Source organism: Amblyomma mixtum, unplaced genomic scaffold (genome assembly GCF_055824585.1).
Source record: "Amblyomma mixtum isolate Tamu unplaced genomic scaffold, ASM5582458v1 scaffold_27, whole genome shotgun sequence".
NCBI classification, from domain to species: Eukaryota; Metazoa; Arthropoda; class Arachnida; order Ixodida; family Ixodidae; genus Amblyomma; species Amblyomma mixtum.
Genome location: NW_028317724.1, coordinates 177500 through 196507, shown reverse-complemented (window position 1 = coordinate 196507; position 19008 = coordinate 177500). Strand labels below are relative to the sequence as shown.

The window sequence follows — 19008 nt, the reverse complement described above, 5'->3', positions numbered from 1 at the left end:
AGCTACTTACTTGCCCCGCCGTAAAACGTGGTGATTTCCATCTTTACTCGTCGTTTACAAACACATTTTGACGTACCTGCAAGAGATAGCGCCACATACTTGACAGGGAGGGTTCATTTAGTATAGGTGCCAAATTCAAAGGCGGGAACTCGCCTTGCATTCGAGATATGACGAAATTTATGTCGCGTCCCCGTATGTGGACGCAGCGCCTGAAGGGGATATCATTAAAAAATGAGCAATGAGAAGCATTGCAAAAATCCTCCACGACGTTACGAGTAAACCTCTTTTAATGCTCTCCACATAACTCCAATACACGAGCTATATAACGTCAATTTAATAAAATGATATAAGAGAAGTAATACCTACCACAATTTTTTTGATAAACTTAATCTCATCGAACACCCAGAGAACACACTCATGCCATAAGAAACCGCGATGAATGGTTCATTCCCCAAACGCGAACTAATTATGGACGTCAAATGCTCAGCTATCACTTGCCACCATTGCTAAAAGCCTTGTGTTAGTCTTTCAAACATTTATTTTGTATCTTATTGCTTTTGCCATTTTGTCTATTCTTTATTTATTTTTTTTGCCTAGCAGTTGTGTCTCGCTTATTTTTTTCCTCAAACATAATTGTTTTGTTAGTTGTTGCCAATACATGCAATTAAACAATCCTTGAAACCTTGTACAGGGGTGCAGGCGCTCAATCAAGCTCCAGTGAGAGCCTTTTTGCCCGTGCCCCTAGCATCTGGATGATGTAGATAAAGATTTGATTTGATTTGTTTCCAAATGCCGCATGTGCTTTTATCCTCTGTTGAAAATCTGCCCACCCCTGCATTTGTTCCTGTGCACTGGTTTCTGTAGGTTTGATACTTGGGTTATGTCGAAATCCCATTGTGAAAGGTTTCCCTTTTCTGCGACTAGCAACATTTTCCCTGTGACTGCAACTACATGTCGTCCAGGAGAGCAAGCTGCCCGGCTAGTTGGTGATGCATTTTTCGAAAGAAGTTAGCGCAAAAAAGGGACCAGGGACAGAGGAAAGGACACACTTGTGAAAGAAAGGACACGCTCGTGAATGTCTTATGTGTCCTTTCTTTCTGTCCCTTGTCCGTTTTTTGCGCTAACTTCTTTCGAAAAATGCATGTCGGTCTCATTTTGGTTTCACATCTTGCCATGAAAACTGGCCGTAACAATAAAAACCTGTGTGCAGCGAAGAGCTTTTGTTATCCCACAATGTAAACACAAAGACCTGCCTGTCTGAGGTGGTCGGCCGGAGCAGTGGCCGCATCCAGCAGGTCTCGGAGAAACCCGCCGGGCAGCCGCTGCTGCAGCAGAGGCTTCAGCAGCAGGCTCCTCTTCCAGGGGGCGCTGCAGAGGGAGAGGAGGAATATCTCGTGGAACTCTGGCAGAGCACAAAAAAGGCCGGTAGCAAAACTCTGGCTCCTGGAGCCAGCAAGTTCACAAATTCAAGCACAAAATTCGGGGGGTGAATATTCGAAATTTTCATCATCATCATCATCAGCCTCAATACTACGCCCACTGCAGGGCCTCTCCCATGTCTCTCCAATCAACCCTGTCCTCTGCCAGTTGCGGCCACTGTATCCCCGCACACTTCTTAATCTCATCCGCCCACCTAACTTTCTGCCGCCCCCTGCTACGCTTGCCTTCTCTTGAAATCCACTCCGTTACCCTTAAGGACCAGCGGTTGTCTTGCCTTCGCATTACATGCCCTGCCCAAGCCCACTTCTTCCTCTTGATCTCAACTAGGATGTCATCAACTCACGTTTGTTCTCTCACCCACTCTGCCCGCTTCCGATTGCAAACTTCCAACAGTTTGCAACTACTGATACTATTACCTACTACTTACAACTTACTACTTGATTCCATTTCACATTATGCTTTCCCTATCCGAACTATTCGTGCCTCCTACAAATTACAAATTTCTTTTCATCCAAACCAGCAGCGAACTTGTCACATGAGTGAAAGGACAGCTCATTTTCGTCGCTCCTCTTTCTGTTTTCTCCTCTGCAATGATGTCTAAGACCACTAAATAATTTACAGCTGCATTTATTTTCTCATATTTCAGTTTCAGCAACCGAACAATGGCAGCACCATATAACAAGTGTCTAGGTCATGTGAGGCATGAAAAAAAAAAACAGCAATATAATTATTGATATACAATTTTAAGCCACTACAACACTTAAGCCAGCCTGCTAAGAGCAGGAATGACGATAAAACGAAGTATTAGCCACTGTATTGCAGTTTTTTTTTAACGCCTCGCATGACCTTAACACTCCTTACAGGTCACAGCCATCCTTCAGTTTCCAAGACCAAAAACGAAAAATCGTGACTCAGTTATGAATTGTTTAGCACCTGTAGGCAAATACTCTATGGCAATCCATGTACTCTAATATTAATCTTACACATCATTACAGAGAAAAAAAAAAACACGCAACTAATATGGGGTGTTAGTAGTTCTCTTTTAAAGCCGGTCTTTCCACGAAATATCATCACTGCTGTTGGGCACTCACGGGTTGGAAAAGAAGCACAGCACCTCATGGCATGTCAGTTTAAGGGGGGAGCCTGGTCTTGAAAAGAAAATTTCATTAATCTAGTCATAGTTATTAAGCAAACAAGGGAAGGGGAATGAGGGGCTCGTTATAAATATGACAGAAGCCAACAGCCACAGAAAGCAAGGGACATAGGGGATTTTTTAATTTATTTAATTTGTGGTGTTGATCAATTTAGAATATTACTGAATATACTATCGCTTAAAGCTAATTGATTAGAAAAGCAGAAGAAAAAACAACCACATGCCACCGGTGGGATCCGAACCCACGACCTCCGAATTACGCGTCCGGTGCTCTACCGCTGAGTTATAGGGTACTGAAGCTGCCACTTCAGAAACAGGACAACACATTTTCTTTCCCATTTCTGAAGCGACAACATCAAAACTCTATAACTTAAGTTCTATGATAGGCAGGAAGACAATTTTACCCTTATTGCATTCCTTGGTGTCAAGAGAAAACTCAACGACACACATTTCAGCGAGTTTCCCGCAAGAAATTTTTTTCAAAGCTCTTCACAAAATACACACGTAAAAATTACATAAGTGCTCAAGGAATTGTTTTACATGAAATTAAATGACATATTTAGAATCGGCACACAAAAACATATATTCCCTGAAGATTTCTTAACTGTGATTAAGAAATTTGTTTTTTCAAGACCAGGCTCCCCCCCTTAAATGGGAGTATTTTTGCATCCTATGCGCTCGCCAATAAACGAGTCTTTAGCTGCCAAAAAAATGTCACCATAGCCAAACGGACCTCACTGTCGCCTCAAGTGAAACTACGAGTTCCTTGCACTGAATGCAACTGTGATCCAAAGAAATGTAACCAAGGTATCGCCTACAAAATAATTATTACTAATATGCAACTCCCTGCACACCCTCTCTTATTTAATGCCTCTTAGGCCCTGAAGCTATGGTAAATTATGTTGATTTTTAAGAAGACAAACTTTGTTTGCAGCACCTTTATTTCCATTCATAGCTGTTTTTTGTGGAAAAGTGTATCTTTAGCTTCAACCAAGTGCAGTAATATTCGAAAGTATTTAAAACCACTCGATTCAGTCCACAGACAATTTATACTACTCCTATTTACTTCGCAACCAAATATCTTAAAAAAAATCAAAATGCTCTTTAAGGAAACCCTAAATGAGCAAATGAAAAAAAAAGAAAGATTTTTTGCCAAACACAGTCATTTTTATTCAGGTTGAAAAATGATGAGATATGTAAAAAAAAAAAAAACTACACAAAATGTAAGAATCATATCCTTGCATTAATCAATGGATCTAGCTCAAACAATGATATTGGCGGGGTTCCTATGTGGCCCACAGCTGGCGAAGCCCAACCAGAGGAAGAGGCAGTTCCCTTGAGAGCAGTGCTGGCAGGGGAATTCCAATCAAATACATTGAAGAAGGATGGACAGCTGGGCGAGTTGGTAATAATTCATCAAGGGGGGGGGACAGCGCGAAGAAGACGAAGAACGAAGCAAGAAGACTACAGCGCTCGTCTTCGCGCCGTAACCCCCGTGATGAATTCCAATCAAATGCAGTGTTCTCGGCGAGACTAGGGTGCGATGGTGATCCATGACTACTGTGTAAGCCCTGCTTTCGTTTCCCTCACTGTCGTGCTGGTGAGCAGCACAACCGAGGGAAAAAACGGTGCACAACCACACGAGACTACCTTTGTTCATTCACTTCCACAAGTCGATGGTGACGCCATCTCCTGAAGGTTGTTATTAATACAAGCAATTGCTAAGGGAACCTTGTGTTGCCCTTGGACACTACATCTCATCATCATCATCATGAGCCCGACTGCATCCACTGCAGGGCAAAGGCCTCTCCCATGTCTCTCCAATGAACCCTGTCCTTTGCCAGTTGCGGCCACTGCATCCCCGCAAACTTCTTAATCTCATCCGCCCACCCAACTTTCTGCCGCCACCTGCTACGTTTGCCTTCTCTCGGAATCCACTCCGTTACTCTTAAGGACCAGTGGTTAGGCAGCAATCTGTGCCGCTTCCACAATTTCGTGAGTTAGCTTATCTCTACTCTTAGCAACGACTGAGCATTTGTCCAAAAAAGGCACGCACTTGCAATCTTTGCAGTGCAAAGCTAGATTGCTGCCGGTATAAGTCTTCATGTTATTATTGTGCTCTCGAAGCCTATCGTTCAGGCACCTACCGGATTGCCCAATATACTGCTTGCCACAGGAGAGCGGAATGTTGTACACAATGCCCTCAGTACATTTAACAAATCTTTTCCTGTGGCGGATGGTACACTGCTGCTTTTGGGAGCAATGTGCGGAGGGCACGGACCTTTTGCATAACACACTGAGCTTTTGTGGAGCTGAAAACACCACACGAACGTTTTTCGGCGACTGAACCCTGAAAAAGAAGCTCCGGAAAGAACCTAACACTACAGAAGAAACGAGAGGCAAGGTGGCTGTCATTCCTTACGTCCATTGTCTCGCGCACAATCTCAAGAAAATAGGAAAAAAGGCAAACGTTCGTGTGGTGTTTTCAGCTCCACAAAAGCTCAGTGTGTTATGCAAAAGGTCCGTGCCCTCCGCACATTGCTCCCAAAAGCAGCAGTGTACCATCCGCCACAGGAAAAGATTTGTTAAATGTACTGAGGGCATTGTGTACAACATTCCGCTCTCCTGTGGCAAGCAGTATATTGGGCAATCCGGTAGGTGCCTGAACGATAGGCTTCGAGAGCACAATAATAACATGAAGACTTATACCGGCAGCAATCTAGCTTTGCACTGCAAAGATTGCAAGTGCGTGTCTTTTTTGGACAAATGCTCAGTCGTTGCTAAGAGTAGAGATAAGCTAACTCACGAAATTGTGGAAGCGGCACAGATTGCTGCCTTACAAGATAACTGCGTTAGTACTCCATCCATTTCCTTGTCTAAACGAGAGCTGGCCTTCTTGGGTTCAAAACATCCGTGACCTCGCATTTTTTATCGCATTTTTCACACTTTTTTTTTTCGATATTTTTTCTCTTAGGTAAGCGCATGCGCTACTTTTGCTCATGTTCCGTTTTGGCTTTTTTCGTCAGTCGGAAGTTAGCGCCTGTGTTGTTTGGTGTGTGTTCTCTCCCCTTTTGTCGTCCTGGTTTTGCGCTACTCACGTATGTTATGGATCAATACCGACTTGCTCAAATTTCCACCCTGGTGAATCATAATTCTTAGAAACCTTGACTTATTGCCCTGTGTGGCCGATTTCCCTATATAAATCGAATTAACATCTAGCTTTTGCCTCTTTTTTTGAATTCTCCCCGTACGGTGGTCGGAGGTGACCAACGCGTGGAGTGCCTTTCACCCAGTCCCGTGGCGGCTTGCCGCTCTGCGATTGGCGGAGTAAAACGTTGTAATATGGTCCGCGCGTATTTTTACTTCTTCGGGCTTATTTTGCGGCTATATTATCTGCGAATGAAACTATTTATTCACGGAAACCTAAAAAACAAAATAAAGCGAAAGCAAAGCCTCCACGGAGCTGGCTGAAAGGCACTCCATGCGTTGGTCACCTCCGACCACCGTACGGGGAGAATTAAAAAAATAAAGGTGGAGCCGACCGGACATTAATTCGATTTAATTACAGAAATCGGCCACACAGGGCAATAAGTCGAAATTTCTAAGAATGCTCGGAAAGTGTAGATCGAGTTCCCGGGGCAAAAAGACGAGTTCAGATTCCTCTTCAGTGCACCTTTAACATTACACCAATCATTTTCCTTTTCGTAGCTCGCTGTGTTGTCCTCAACCTGGGTTAGACATGATGGTGGGCTAGCTGATTCATAGCATCAGCAAATACAAAAACTGTGCGAAGAAGACAGAATGAAAGAACACAAAGACGCACAACACAAAGCACAGAACTTCCAACTGGATTTATTTCATGAAAACAAGGGACTTATAAGCATCTCAAACATAACAAACAAGGTACAATCGCGAAGAAATCATGCTAGAGACAGCGTCTGAGAAAGAACTGAGGTCACGTGGACACTAAAACAGATGGAGAGTCTGGTGATGCCCATCAAAGGATTCTATTTCTTTTCTTGATGACGATAATGGTGAACTAATGAATTTGTCATCTCTCTTGGCGATGTACAGTGCCTAGATAATTCCTCTTTCCGTTTTTTTCTTCGCCTTATCTGAATTTTGTTTTCTTGCAAAAGGGCCCAAATTTCTACTTCAAACCTCCGACGCCATGTTCAGAGCTTTACGAGGCACAAATTTACGAGGCATTGTACAGCCTTTGTCAAAAGTTTGAAGCCCAGGGGGTTTGCTTCTGAAGCACACTGTCTGGTTCGTAATGCACCTCCAGCGCTCCAAATTTGCTGAAGGTAAGAAGATTTTTGGTCCTGCCTCCTCCAATGGGTAGGACTACCACAAATGCTACAGGAGTTCCACTGCGAGGCTTAGAAGCAAACCCCCTGGGCTCCAAACTTTTGACAAAGACTGTACATCGCCAATAGGGGGGCAACTGTGTTAGTTCACCTTCTTTATCATTGCCAAGAAAGGAAATAGAATTCTTAGATAGGCATATCCAGGCTCTCCATCAGTTTTAGTGCCCATATGACCTGGGTTCTTTGTTAGGTGCTGCCTCGAGCATAAATTCCTTGTGTTTTTCCCTAGTTTGTTAAGTTTAAGTCACTAGTAAGTCACCTGTTTTCACGAAATAAATCCAGTTGCAAGTCCTGCACTTTGTGTGTCCATCTTTGTGTTCTCCTGTCTTCACGCAGATTTATATCTGTTGATCACAATTTAATCTGAACCTTTTTCGTTAGCCTCCACGTTTCTGCCCCACAGGTGACTACTGGCCTCGCTGTGACACGAACGCCACGGACGGCGTGACTGCTGCACGCATGCGCAGGGTACAGCCCTATCTCTTCGACTTGGGGGGGGGGACTCAACACAGACGGACTTTTCAGCGTAGCACTCTGCTCTCTGCCAGCAAGTCGAGGCCTAGTGGGGACATTTTCTCTCTAGCCCGTCCCATCCGGCCTCGGAGCTTCTCCCCTGCCCTAGCGTGGGCGAACGTTTGCTTGCAACCTTGCTGGTTAAACTGTTGTGAGTAAGTGCCTGTGTTGCCTTCTTTCTTGTGTGTCTTTGCGCAAGAATTATTTTGTCAAGTTCATTCCAGACGTTGTGTAGGCATGCATAACCAAGACACTGTGGGCTCTCTCCCCATCTGGATGCCCACCTGGGTCCAGCCAGCGTGCCGCAGAGCAGCAGCACCACCTGCCGCACCACCTGCAGCCGCACCTCCGACAGCAGGGACGCCAGGGACTCCTCCGCAGCACGCTGCACAGATGCCGCATCCCGTTTGCACACACAACAATCTCCGGTCCCTTGACGAAAGGGCAGCACTACTGCTAAGCAAGTAGTGCCAGGCCAACCACGCTCACTTTCACAACATCATGTGCAAGATGACAGCCTCACACGAAGGCAGCTGCCACTAACAGGCCCATCTCCTCCCTCCCCTTTGGCTGTGGCAGCAGTAGACACACTCACCAGGGAGTAGGTGCCAGGCAATGGAACTGAAATAGGCCTCACCCTGGGGCAAGTCCTCTCCTCAAGGGTGGTGCGGTCATAGCACGACAGCAGGTACTCCAGGATTCGCTCCCGGCTCTCATCCACCCTGTTGGGGAGAGGAGACCCATCGAGTGACAAGCAGCATGCACACACATGGTGCCTCAGAGAAATGGCCAAATTCAGTAACAACTGTGTACTCGTCAGTTTCCCAGCCTGCAGAGGATGCCATCAGCCATGGCAGACAATGCGAGAGCTATTTCCAGACGCACTAACTGCATATTGCCAGGACGCGCTTTACTCGTCCCCTGTGGTTCACTTTGCCACAGTGCACCCTCAACTCATCCCCTTTAGTTAGCTTCCCCGTGATGCACCCTCCTTAGCATGTTACTTAAACTAACAAGGAAGGGCACTGGCGTCACAGCGCCACGAGCGCCATGAATGGCGTGTTTGCTGCGCGTGCACGGGGCAGAGACAGGTCTCTTCTGCTTGGGGCTGGGGAAGCGTGCTGACGTTCACATGTGACGCTCCGCTCTTCGTCGGCGGGCGCCTCGTAGTGCTTCCCGTCAGCCCGTCCCGTCCAGCCTCAGGGTTTCCCCTTGCCCTGGCATGGGTGAACATTAGCTCGTAACCGTGCTCGTGAGTCGGATGTCCTCGATTCCTCAGCGTATTTTGTTGCTACCTGGCATTATTGTTGTTGTAACAATAAATACCTGTTTGTGTCAAGCCAGTTTGTGTCGTTCCTTTGTTCCCTCCGAGCAAGGCCCGCCGTGGTCAGCGTGCGCTCGGTAGTTTACACGATGACGGGGTGGGATCCGGTGGTTTTGAACTGTGTCAGCCGCAGTTAAGCGAGGAAAACGTATTTATCTCCCCAATTAAAAACCTCACATCTCGCGCCCAACATGGTGCCTGCTCTTGGAACATTGGACGACTGTCTGTTCAATGCAAACATGCAAGAAACAGTACCTCTTCATAGGCAAAGTGACACTTCTTTGGTTTCAAAGTTAGGCCGGAAGACTTGATTTTTGGTTTCAAAGTTAGGCCGGAAGACTTGATTGCATCTAGTACTGTTCGAAGCCTTTTAAGGTGCTCTTCAAAGTTCGAGGCAGACAAAACATCATATAAATATACCAGACAAATTTGCCACTTCAGGCCTGCCAGCACCGTATCCATTACTCGCTGAAATATCGCTGGTGCGGAACAGAGACCAAATGGCATCACCTTCAACTTGAACAGGCCGAACGGAGTGATGAATGCGGTCTTCTCGCGATCTCTTTCATCAACCTCAATTTGCCAGTAGCCGCTCTTCAGGTCCATTGATGAGAAATACTTAGCGTTACTGAGCCGGTCCACTATGTCGTTGATGCGGGGGAGGGGGTAGACGTCCTTCTCTGTTATGTTATTCAAGCAGCGGTAATCAACGCAGAATTGAAGTATGATCATGGAAGACAGTTGGGCTAGTTGGTGTGAATTCGTTAGTGACTGCGACATTGCAACTAGCGTGGAAAGCACAAGGACAGAGACAAAAGGAACCGACGGGACAGCACGCTAGACTTCAACTGACGTTTTAATGCACACATAACAGATTTTTACACTTCTATTCAGCGCATGCTCAGGAGACTGTACCCCCGCCCCCTTCTCTTTATCACGAAGCAGGTTGTCATAACAAAGAGTAAACATTTAAACCAAATTGACGCGCAAGTTTTTTGACAAATACATTGTCTCTTTTTTCGTGAGGGCTACTGAGGGTGTGCTCACGCACTTGTCCCCTGCCTTATCAATGCAAAAAGCTTCAAATATCTCCCTATCACCCTGCCTATGAAGCCGCCTCAGCACTCTCGTGTCGCTAAAGAGTGGAACGCATTTTTCTTCATTACCGCCTGTTGTTTTTACTATGCATTTGCGGCAATGTGCGGCCAAATGGCCCCCCGCCATCAGAGCTGCGACTGTAGTCCGGTGTTTTCGTAGCCTTTCGTTCAGGCACTGGCCTGTTTGGCCAATATAACATTTACCACAGGTCAGTGGGATAAGATACACTACACCGATGGTGCAGTTCACAAACCGCGGGGCGTGTTTTGTTGCGCAGGTTTTAGCCTGGTAAGCATTGTTGACCATTCGGCACATCCTAGACAGCTTTTGTGGGGCTGTCAAAACGACAGGGATGCCGCACTTTCCCGCGGCCTTTTTGAGGCGATGGGACAAGTTGTGCATGTAGGGCACAGGCACCGGACGTCCCCCGAGGCTGTCATTGCAGCAGCCTGCTGTCTTGCGTCCCTGTCGGAGCTCTTTAATAAGGCTCTCAGCGACAGACGCGAGTATGCTGTCAGGGAAGCCAGCGCTACGCAGACGGAGGACCTGCTGCTCAACACTCACGTTCACTTTGTGATCACAAGACTTCTGAAGAGCGGCTCTTAGGCAGTTCAGTGCTATCCCTCTTTTTACGGTTCTCGAATGGGCCGAATTATAGCTAAGAACAGGCTTTTTTGAACGAGGGAAGTATGTCCAGCATAGTGAGCTACTACTAAAGCTAATGCTGAGGTCAAGGTAACGTAAGCAACCCTCATCAGGAACCTCACGAGTAAAACTCAGACCCTTACCACATTCTTGGAAAACACTAAAAACACTCTGCACAATGTCATCTCTTCCATCAGGCGTCACACTTTTTAAAACAACAAGATAATCATCAACATATCTAAAAATTTTGGCAACAAAAGTCTTGTCCAGACGCGAAAAAAATTTCTTTGTCAATAGACGCTAAAAACAAGTCGCTTAAAACCGGTGCAATACGCGAACCAATACATATGCCTTGCTTCTGCAAGTAAGAAGCATCGTCAAATTCAACAAGTGTAGAAGAAAGGTAAAAGCTAAGCAATTCTAAAAAATTATCTGCTGAAATCCCAGATGAATTTTGGAAGACAGTCACACCCAGCGCTTCAATTCGCTCTCTGACAGCTGTGCAGAGTTGTGTCTGTGGTATAGAGTAAAAAAGATCTACTACGTCAACGGAAAAGGCATAAAACGCATCACAGGTTTTTTCTTGTCTCGAAAGGAAGTCTATTACCTGATTGGAGTTCCGAATTATTGGGGGCTCGGAAAGTATTGGGGGCTCGGAAAGGGATAGGTTGAGCTTATTTTTTTCTGCTAAGACCCATAAGGAAGGGATTCCTCTTAGGGCAATAGTTACTGAAAAACACTGCTGGCAGGGAGAGCTTTCCAAGTTTCTACAAAAACACCTTAACTTGTTGACTCCGGATGACCCGTTTTTAATTCGGAACTCCAATCAGGTAATAGACTTCCTTTCGAGACAAGAAAAAACCTGTGATGCGTTTTATGCCTTTTCCGTTGACGTAGTAGATCTTTTTTACTCTATACCACAGACACAACTCTGCACAGCTGTCAGAGAGCGAATTGAAGCGCTGGGTGTGACTGTCTTCCAAAATTCATCTGGGATTTCAGCAGATAATTTTTTACAATTGCTTAGCTTTTACCTTTCTTCTACACTTGTTGAATTTGACGATGCTTCTTACTTGCAGAAGCAAGGCATATGTATTGGTTCGCGTATTGCACCGGTTTTAAGCGACTTGTTTTTAGCGTCTATTGACAAAGAAATTTTTTTCGCGTCTGGACAAGACTTTTGTTGCCAAAATTTTTAGATATGTTGATGATTATCTTGTTGTTTTAAAAAGTGTGACGCCTGATGGAAGAGATGACATTGTGCAGAGTGTTTTTAGTGTTTTCCAAGAATGTGGTAAGGGTCTGAGTTTTACTCGTGAGGTTCCTGATGAGGGTTGCTTACGTTACCTTGACCTCAGCATTAGCTTTAGTAGTAGCTCACTATGCTGGACATACTTCCCTCGTTCAAAAAAGCCTGTTCTTAGCTATAATTCGGCCCATTCGAGAACCGTAAAAAGAGGGATAGCACTGAACTGCCTAAGAGCCGCTCTTCAGAAGTCTTGTGATCACAAAGTGAACGTGAGTGTTGAGCAGCAGGTCCTCCGTCTGCGTAGCGCTGGCTTCCCTGACAGCATACTCGCGTCTGTCGCTGAGAGCCTTATTAAAGAGCTCCGACAGGGACGCAAGACAGCAGGCTGCTGCAATGACAGCCTCGGGGGACGTCCGGTGCCTGTGCCCTACATGCACAACTTGTCCCATCGCCTCAAAAAGGCCGCGGGAAAGTGCGGCATCCCTGTCGTTTTGACAGCCCCACAAAAGCTGTCTAGGATGTGCCGAATGGTCAACAATGCTTACCAGGCAAAAACCTGCGCAACAAAACACGCCACGCGGTTTGTGAACTGCACCATCGGTGTAGTGTATCTTATCCCACTGACCTGTGGTAAATGTTATATTGGCCAAACAGGCCAGTGCCTGAACGAAAGGCTACGAAAACACCGGACTACAGTCGCAGCTCTGATGGCGGGGGGCCATTTGGCCGCACATTGCCGCAAATGCATAGTAAAAACAACAGGCGGTAATGAAGAAAAATGCGTTCCACTCTTTAGCGACACGAGAGTGCTGAGGCGGCTTCATAGGCAGGGTGATAGGGAGATATTTGAAGCTTTTTGCATTGATAAGGCAGGGGACAAGTGCGTGAGCACACCCTCAGTAGCCCTCACGAAAAAAGAGATAATGTATTTGTCAAAAAACTTGCGCGTCAATTTGGTTTAAATGTTTACTCTTTGTTATGACAACCTGCTTCGTGATAAAGAGAAGGGGGCGGGGGTACAGTCTCCTGAGCATGCGCTGAATAGAAGTGTAAAAATCTGTTATGTGTGCATTAAAACGTCAGTTGAAGTCTAGCGTGCTGTCCCGTCGGTTCCTTTTGTCTCTGTCCTTGTGCTTTCCACGCTAGTTGCAATGTCGCAGTCACTAAAGAATTGAAGTGCGCTGTCTTTCTTTTGCAATAGAACAACTGGTGCCACCCAGGGGCTCTTTGAAGGCTGGATGACGTCGCCGCGAATCATTTATTCCGCTTGGTCCCAAATGGCTTGTTCTCGCAGCGACACTCTGCAGGGGCTCTGGCACAGAGGCCGGGCATGCTGGTCGGTTACAATGCAATGCTTGGTAATCGGCGTTTGTCAGACATTCGGCGATGACAAGAAGCACTCGATGTCGAAAGTGGGCGAGTCCTCTTGGTACAGCAAATCTTCTGCGGATGACTTGGAGAGAGTGCAGAAGTCTCATACGCCGGATATTTCATCAAAGAAAGCAATCGTCGTTCCTCTGTTTACGTCCCGGCATTCTTCGCTGAAGTTAATCAGCAGCACTTGCGTCTCTTGCGATGCAGACTCCTCGGTCCAGAAGCAAATGTTTGTTCCCCTCGATGATAGTTTCAGTGTTATTCGTTTTTGCAGCGTGTACTGTGACGACGATACTTGAGCAGGGCAGGAAGCGCACTTGTCCCTCCAGGACACTCAGGCCAACGTGATGCTTCAGAGTTCTCATCGAAGGGATAGCACAATGGAAGCACAGCAGGCGGTTCTCCAGGGCTCCAGTCGCATTTCCTGGGGCTTGGGCGTCGTTTGTAGGCTGGGCGGGCCAGGGCGGCGTTCAGGAATAGCTGGTTCACATCAAAGAGCTGGTAGACTGTGTAGAGCTCATGAGGAGGAGGTGTTTTTATTGCCACTAACCAGCTCTTGCCTTTTTTCTATTATGAACATCCAATCAGAGCTTGATATACTATGGGTAATCTGCCGTTCCATACCACAAATCGTCATACTAGGCGTCTGCTACAGACCCCCCTTTAGTCATCATCTTCATCATCAGCCTGACTACGCCCACTGCAGGGCAAAGGCCTCTCCAATTAACCCTGTCCTTTGCCAGTTGTGGCAACTGTATCCCTGCAAATTTCTTAATCTCATCCGCCCACCTAACTTTCTGCCGTCCCCTGCTATGTTTGCTTTCTCTTGGAATCCACTCCGTTACCCTTAAGGACCAGCGGTTATCTTGTCTTCGCATTACACGCCCTCCCCAAGCCAACTTTTTCCTCTTGATTTCGACTAGGATGTCATAAACACTAGTTTGTTCTCTCACCCACTCCACCTGCTTCCGATCTCTTAACGTTACACCTATCATTTTTCTTTCCATAGCTCGCTGTGTTGTCCTTAACTTACGCTGAACCCTCTTTGTTAGCCTCCACGTTTCTGCCCCATAGGTGAGTACCGGTAAGATACAGCTGTTGTACACTTTTTCTCTTGAGGGATATTGGCAAACTGCCATTCATGATCTGAGAGAACCTGCCATATGCACTCCACCCCATTCTTATTCTTCTAGCTATTTCCCTCTCATGATCTGGATCAGCTGTCACTACCTGTCCTAAGTAGACATATTCCCTTACTACTTCCAGCACCTCGCTACCAATTGCGAACTGCTGTTCCCTTGCTAGACTGTTGAACATTACTTTGGTTTCCTGCATGTTAATTTTTAGCCGCACTGTTCTGCTCTGCCTGCCTAATTCATTGATCATGCTTTGGAGTTCATGTCCTGAGTGGCTTACATACTGGTGAACAGCGCAAAAAAGGCGGGACAACAACAAGACAAGACAGCGCTTGTCTTGTTGTTGTCCCGCCTTTTTTGCGCTGTTCACCAGTATGAACGCATACCAACCGCGCTTGTGTTGTTGTTGTCCCGCCTTTTTTGCGCTGTTCACCAGTATGAATGCATACCAACTCGCCCAGATCTCAGCCTTACTGAGTGGCTTAGCAAGGCAATGTCGTCAGTAAATTGCAGATTACTTAGGGTATTCTCCATTAACTCTAATCCCCAACTCTTTCCATTTCAGGCCCGGAATACTTGCTGTAAACAGGCGGTCAATACCACTGGCGAGGTCGTGTCTCCCTGCCTGACACGCCTGACACCTTTCCTTTTTGAAATTTTATTGTTGGCTTTATGGATGTCGCGAATCGGGGTGACGCGTTCCCGACTGCTGGAGGGGAACGCTTTCGCGTGCAGGTTCGAAGAAAGGAACAAAGAAATCAAACAAAACAAAACGAAGCTGTGTTTATATTTTAAAGGAAAGGAGCCAATAGAAGAAGCGAAAACACCAAGGAAAACACACACCAGAAATGCGTACAACACTAGAGACAAAAAGGGAGAGAGTTCACCGGCTACAAAGCGTCCCAGGTGGTGCGGGAATGCCTTGCAGGTAGCACAGACGCGGGTTGGCGAGTTGCGATGCATCGCTGGCGTTGCGTTCAGGGAGGCGATGGTGGAGAGCCAGGAGATGAGGAAGGGAGATGGACACGAGAGACGCTGACGAACTCCTGTCAGCCGCCCCCAAGAACTGAGCACCTGCAGCAGGAAAACTGTAGCCAGGTCCTGTCGACGGCGTTCCGCCAACACCGTAGGCTTGTGCAGCCTATCCCAGGAAGCCGTGGCTGCTGCCTCTTCCGACCTCGAAATGGATGCAGTAGGCCTGCGTCGTTGATTCAGGGAGGTCCACGGCAGCACAGACCCAAAGTCTTGACGGCTGCCACCTCCAGGCTTGAATGAGGTTTAATGGTCTTGCGTCGGTGATCCAAGGGAAGCCACTGGCAGCTCGAACCCAACGTCCGACCGCTGCCACTTCCACGCTTGAACGACCAGACTTGTGCTGCGGTGTCTTCCTCAACACCTCGGTTTGCTGACGCGTAGCTCTACGCTCCTCCTGCCTGCCTCACGCACACCACTCGCATGCGCACACGCGCAATGTGGGGCTGGCACGTACGGCGCTCCACTGTCCGACGCACCACTGCCGACACGCCGCGTTCCGAAAATCCCTCACCAGTGTGGTGTGCACATCACAATGGAGGACAATGGTAGCTGTGCAATCGTTATAAATATTTTCCAATATCCAATATCTTTCAGTAGTCCAATCTTTTTCTCGCAGTTCAATGATAGTCTAAATCAAATAACTGGCAAATATCCCAACGCGCGCATTCTTCTTTTTGGTGATTTTAATTACTCATCCATTGAGTGGCTAAACCTAACACCAACAGGCAACACCGAAATGATGAACTTTGTCGACGTTTGTTTGAATTTCGATCTCACCCAGTTAGTAACTCAACCCAAACGCGTCACACATGAATCCTCCAACATCTCGGACCTTATTCTAACTAATCACTGCTTACTTACCTCCGCAAAATTAGTGACCACAACAAAGTTTTACACGTTACTTTCACAGTCACCCCGGAATCGCGTCAAACATTCCATAAAACAATTCACCTTTATGACAAAGGTAATCACAAAGAAATTAATAGTCACTTAATGGCGTTCTTTCCAATCTTTGATACAGGTTTCGATGATTTATCTATTGAGGAAAACTGGCTTAGTTTTAAATCTAAAATTACAGAACTCACAGCGATGTTTATTCCCCCCATCACATTTCCTGCCAATTACAACAAATCATGATTTTCAAAGCTCTTGAAAACATTTGAAAGCAAAAAGAAGACTTTTCCGCATAACAAAATGCAACCCGAGCGCATGCGCATGGAACAAATGTTGCGCAGCCGAGTCAACATACCTGCAATCGATCCGTAATGCCAAACGCGCATTTTTTCCGAACTGACCTCCCCAAGATCCTAACGAATAACCCGAGGAAGTTCTGGAAAGTATTAAACCCTAAAAAGGCACCGGTCATCACACTTGCTAACCCACTTGGCGAGATGACCAGTGCCATTGAATGTGCTAATATATCTTTAACGCCGCTTTCTCACCCGTTTTCACACAAGAAACTGATATGCTACTTTGTACCGTAACTGACAACTTCAGTTTGCATATGTCTTCAGTCACATTTTCTGTGCACAACATTGTGTGTATTATTGAAAATATCAAGATGTCATCTTCTGAAGGTGCTGATGATATCACACCCCATGTTCCTAAAAAATACTCGCCATGCTTCCGCAGCGTATCTATCAAAACTGTTTGCACAATCAATTTCTACAGGTAGCACACCCAGCGATTGGAAGGTGGGAAGGTTGTTCCGGTCTTCAAATCAGGCAACACAGAATTACATAATGAACTTTCTTGGCTCTATAAATATTTTTCATCCTGCTCAACACGGCTTCCGTAAGAACCTATCCTGCGATATACAGCTAGCCATTTTCATCCACGACCTGCATGTGAACCTTGACTGTAACCTACAAAATGACGCAATATTCCTGGACTTTGCGAAAGCATTTGACAAAGTACCCCCCAAACGCTTACTACTAAAACTTTCCTGGTTAAACCTTCATCCTAACATATTACAGTGGATAAGCGAATTCTTGGGCAACCGCACCCAGTTTGTTTACGTTAATAGTCAAGCCTCTAGCTCTGTTCCCGTAACATCAGGTGTCCCGCAAGGATCAGTCCTTGGTCTGCTATTATTTTTAATATACATTAATTACCTTTTAACGCGTCTCTCTTGTAACGTCTGTATTTTTGCCGATGACTGTGTCATCTATCGCGCAATTACCAATGCCTCTGATCAGTTCGCTCTCCCGAATGACTTAATCAGCGAACAAGACTGGTGGAACAAACGGTTCATGGAACTAAAACCCAATAAATGCAAACTTATGTCATTTAACTGAAAATGTCATCCTCTCCTCTACTCATATAAAATCTCGCATGCCAACGCAGAAGTAGCTCAGACTTACAAATACACTGTCCAATGATCTAATCTGGAACGCGCATGTCACTAAAGTCATACCATCCGCTAACAGAAGCCTTGGATTCTTAAAACGGCATCTACAGCATGCACGGCAAAAACTGAAATTACTTGCCCACAAATCACTTGTCCATTCTGAATTAGAATACACGTCTTCCATTTGGAGCCATAACCAAGATTATTTAACTAATTCCCTAGATTCAGTACAAAATCAAGCCACAAAATTCATACATTCGTGCTATTCATATACAGTCAGTATATCATCACTAAAAGCAGAGGCAGGCTCAACATCCCTGGCTCGTAGGCGCTGTATTACTAGTATGTGCTTGTTTCACAAATTTCATTTCCCTTTTCCTCTCCTTAAAATTTTTTTTCTCTCTCTCTTATTTCAGCTCACTTCGTCGTCCTCCCTACATCAATCCGCCGGCACGCATTTCCCTCCGCATTGGTCATCCCCTTCAAGTAGCCCGGCCATGTACGCGTACAACTACATTTGCATCGTCATTCTTTCCACGCTCAGCCAAGGACTGGAACGGCCTTCCACACGACATCGCCGCAATCACCTGCCCATCAACACTTGCGAACTGTTTAGCAAATGTCTTTAGCAGCGAAAAATTTATGTACCTTACGTATTTTTTGTTTATTCAATCTGCTTTTTACATGTAACCCACCGCTTATGCAATGTCCCCAACCCTGGGGGCCTTTAAGGTAATAAAATGAAGTACTGCAGCAGAGTAGGCCAAGGCTGGAGCTTCAGCTGGAGGAGTCGATGACGAAGAGCCACATGCTGCACTTATTTGTGGATGATTTCCTCAAGCGTCACTACTTGAGGCTGGCTGGGTGATGGTAGCAGGCGACGCGGCTTTTCCCGCAGAATTTCGCGAATGACATCCCACAGGCTTCCTCCGAATGCTGTGCCATACGAGAGGGCAGTCGGGGCTGTTGAGGAAAATGACGGGCTTGTACTTCCAAACTTTTCTCAATGGCGGCTGCTTCACTGGTGAATTCAGTGATGGTCTTCGGTGTGTTGCGGGTCAGACCGCCGAAAAGTGCCTCTTTAGCACCACGCATCAAAAGCTTCCCCTTCTTCTCCTCCATCAGGTCAGGATCGACTTGTCGAAAAAAAGGCACTTCAAGCCTTCTACATACGCAGTCACTGTCTCACTCAGGTGCTGGATGCGCAACTGTAGAAGCAACTGAGCTCTTTCTTTCCTCACAATGCTTGTGAATGCCTTCAGGAACTCCTGCTTGAATGATTCCCACGTCACCAGAGAAGCTTCGTGGTTTTTCAACCAAA

The 19008-nt window shown here is 46.2% G+C and overlaps 1 protein-coding gene across 3 annotated transcripts in view; it reads right to left on the bottom strand.

The window, feature by feature from the left end:
- Positions 1–19008, bottom strand: part of LOC149324511 (ubiquitin conjugation factor E4 B-like) — a 118422-nt gene that overhangs the window by 63819 nt on the left and 35595 nt on the right. For all 3 annotated transcript variants that reach the window (XM_089565466.1, XM_089565465.1, XM_089565464.1), the window contains 3 exons: positions 8114–8198; positions 7761–7861; positions 1254–1368 (listed from right to left, as the gene is read on the bottom strand). In XM_089565466.1, the coding sequence (XP_089421592.1) occupies positions 1254–1368; positions 7761–7861; positions 8114–8198 (301 nt within the window). The remainder of the gene's footprint in view (positions 1–1253; positions 1369–7760; positions 7862–8113; positions 8199–19008) is intronic.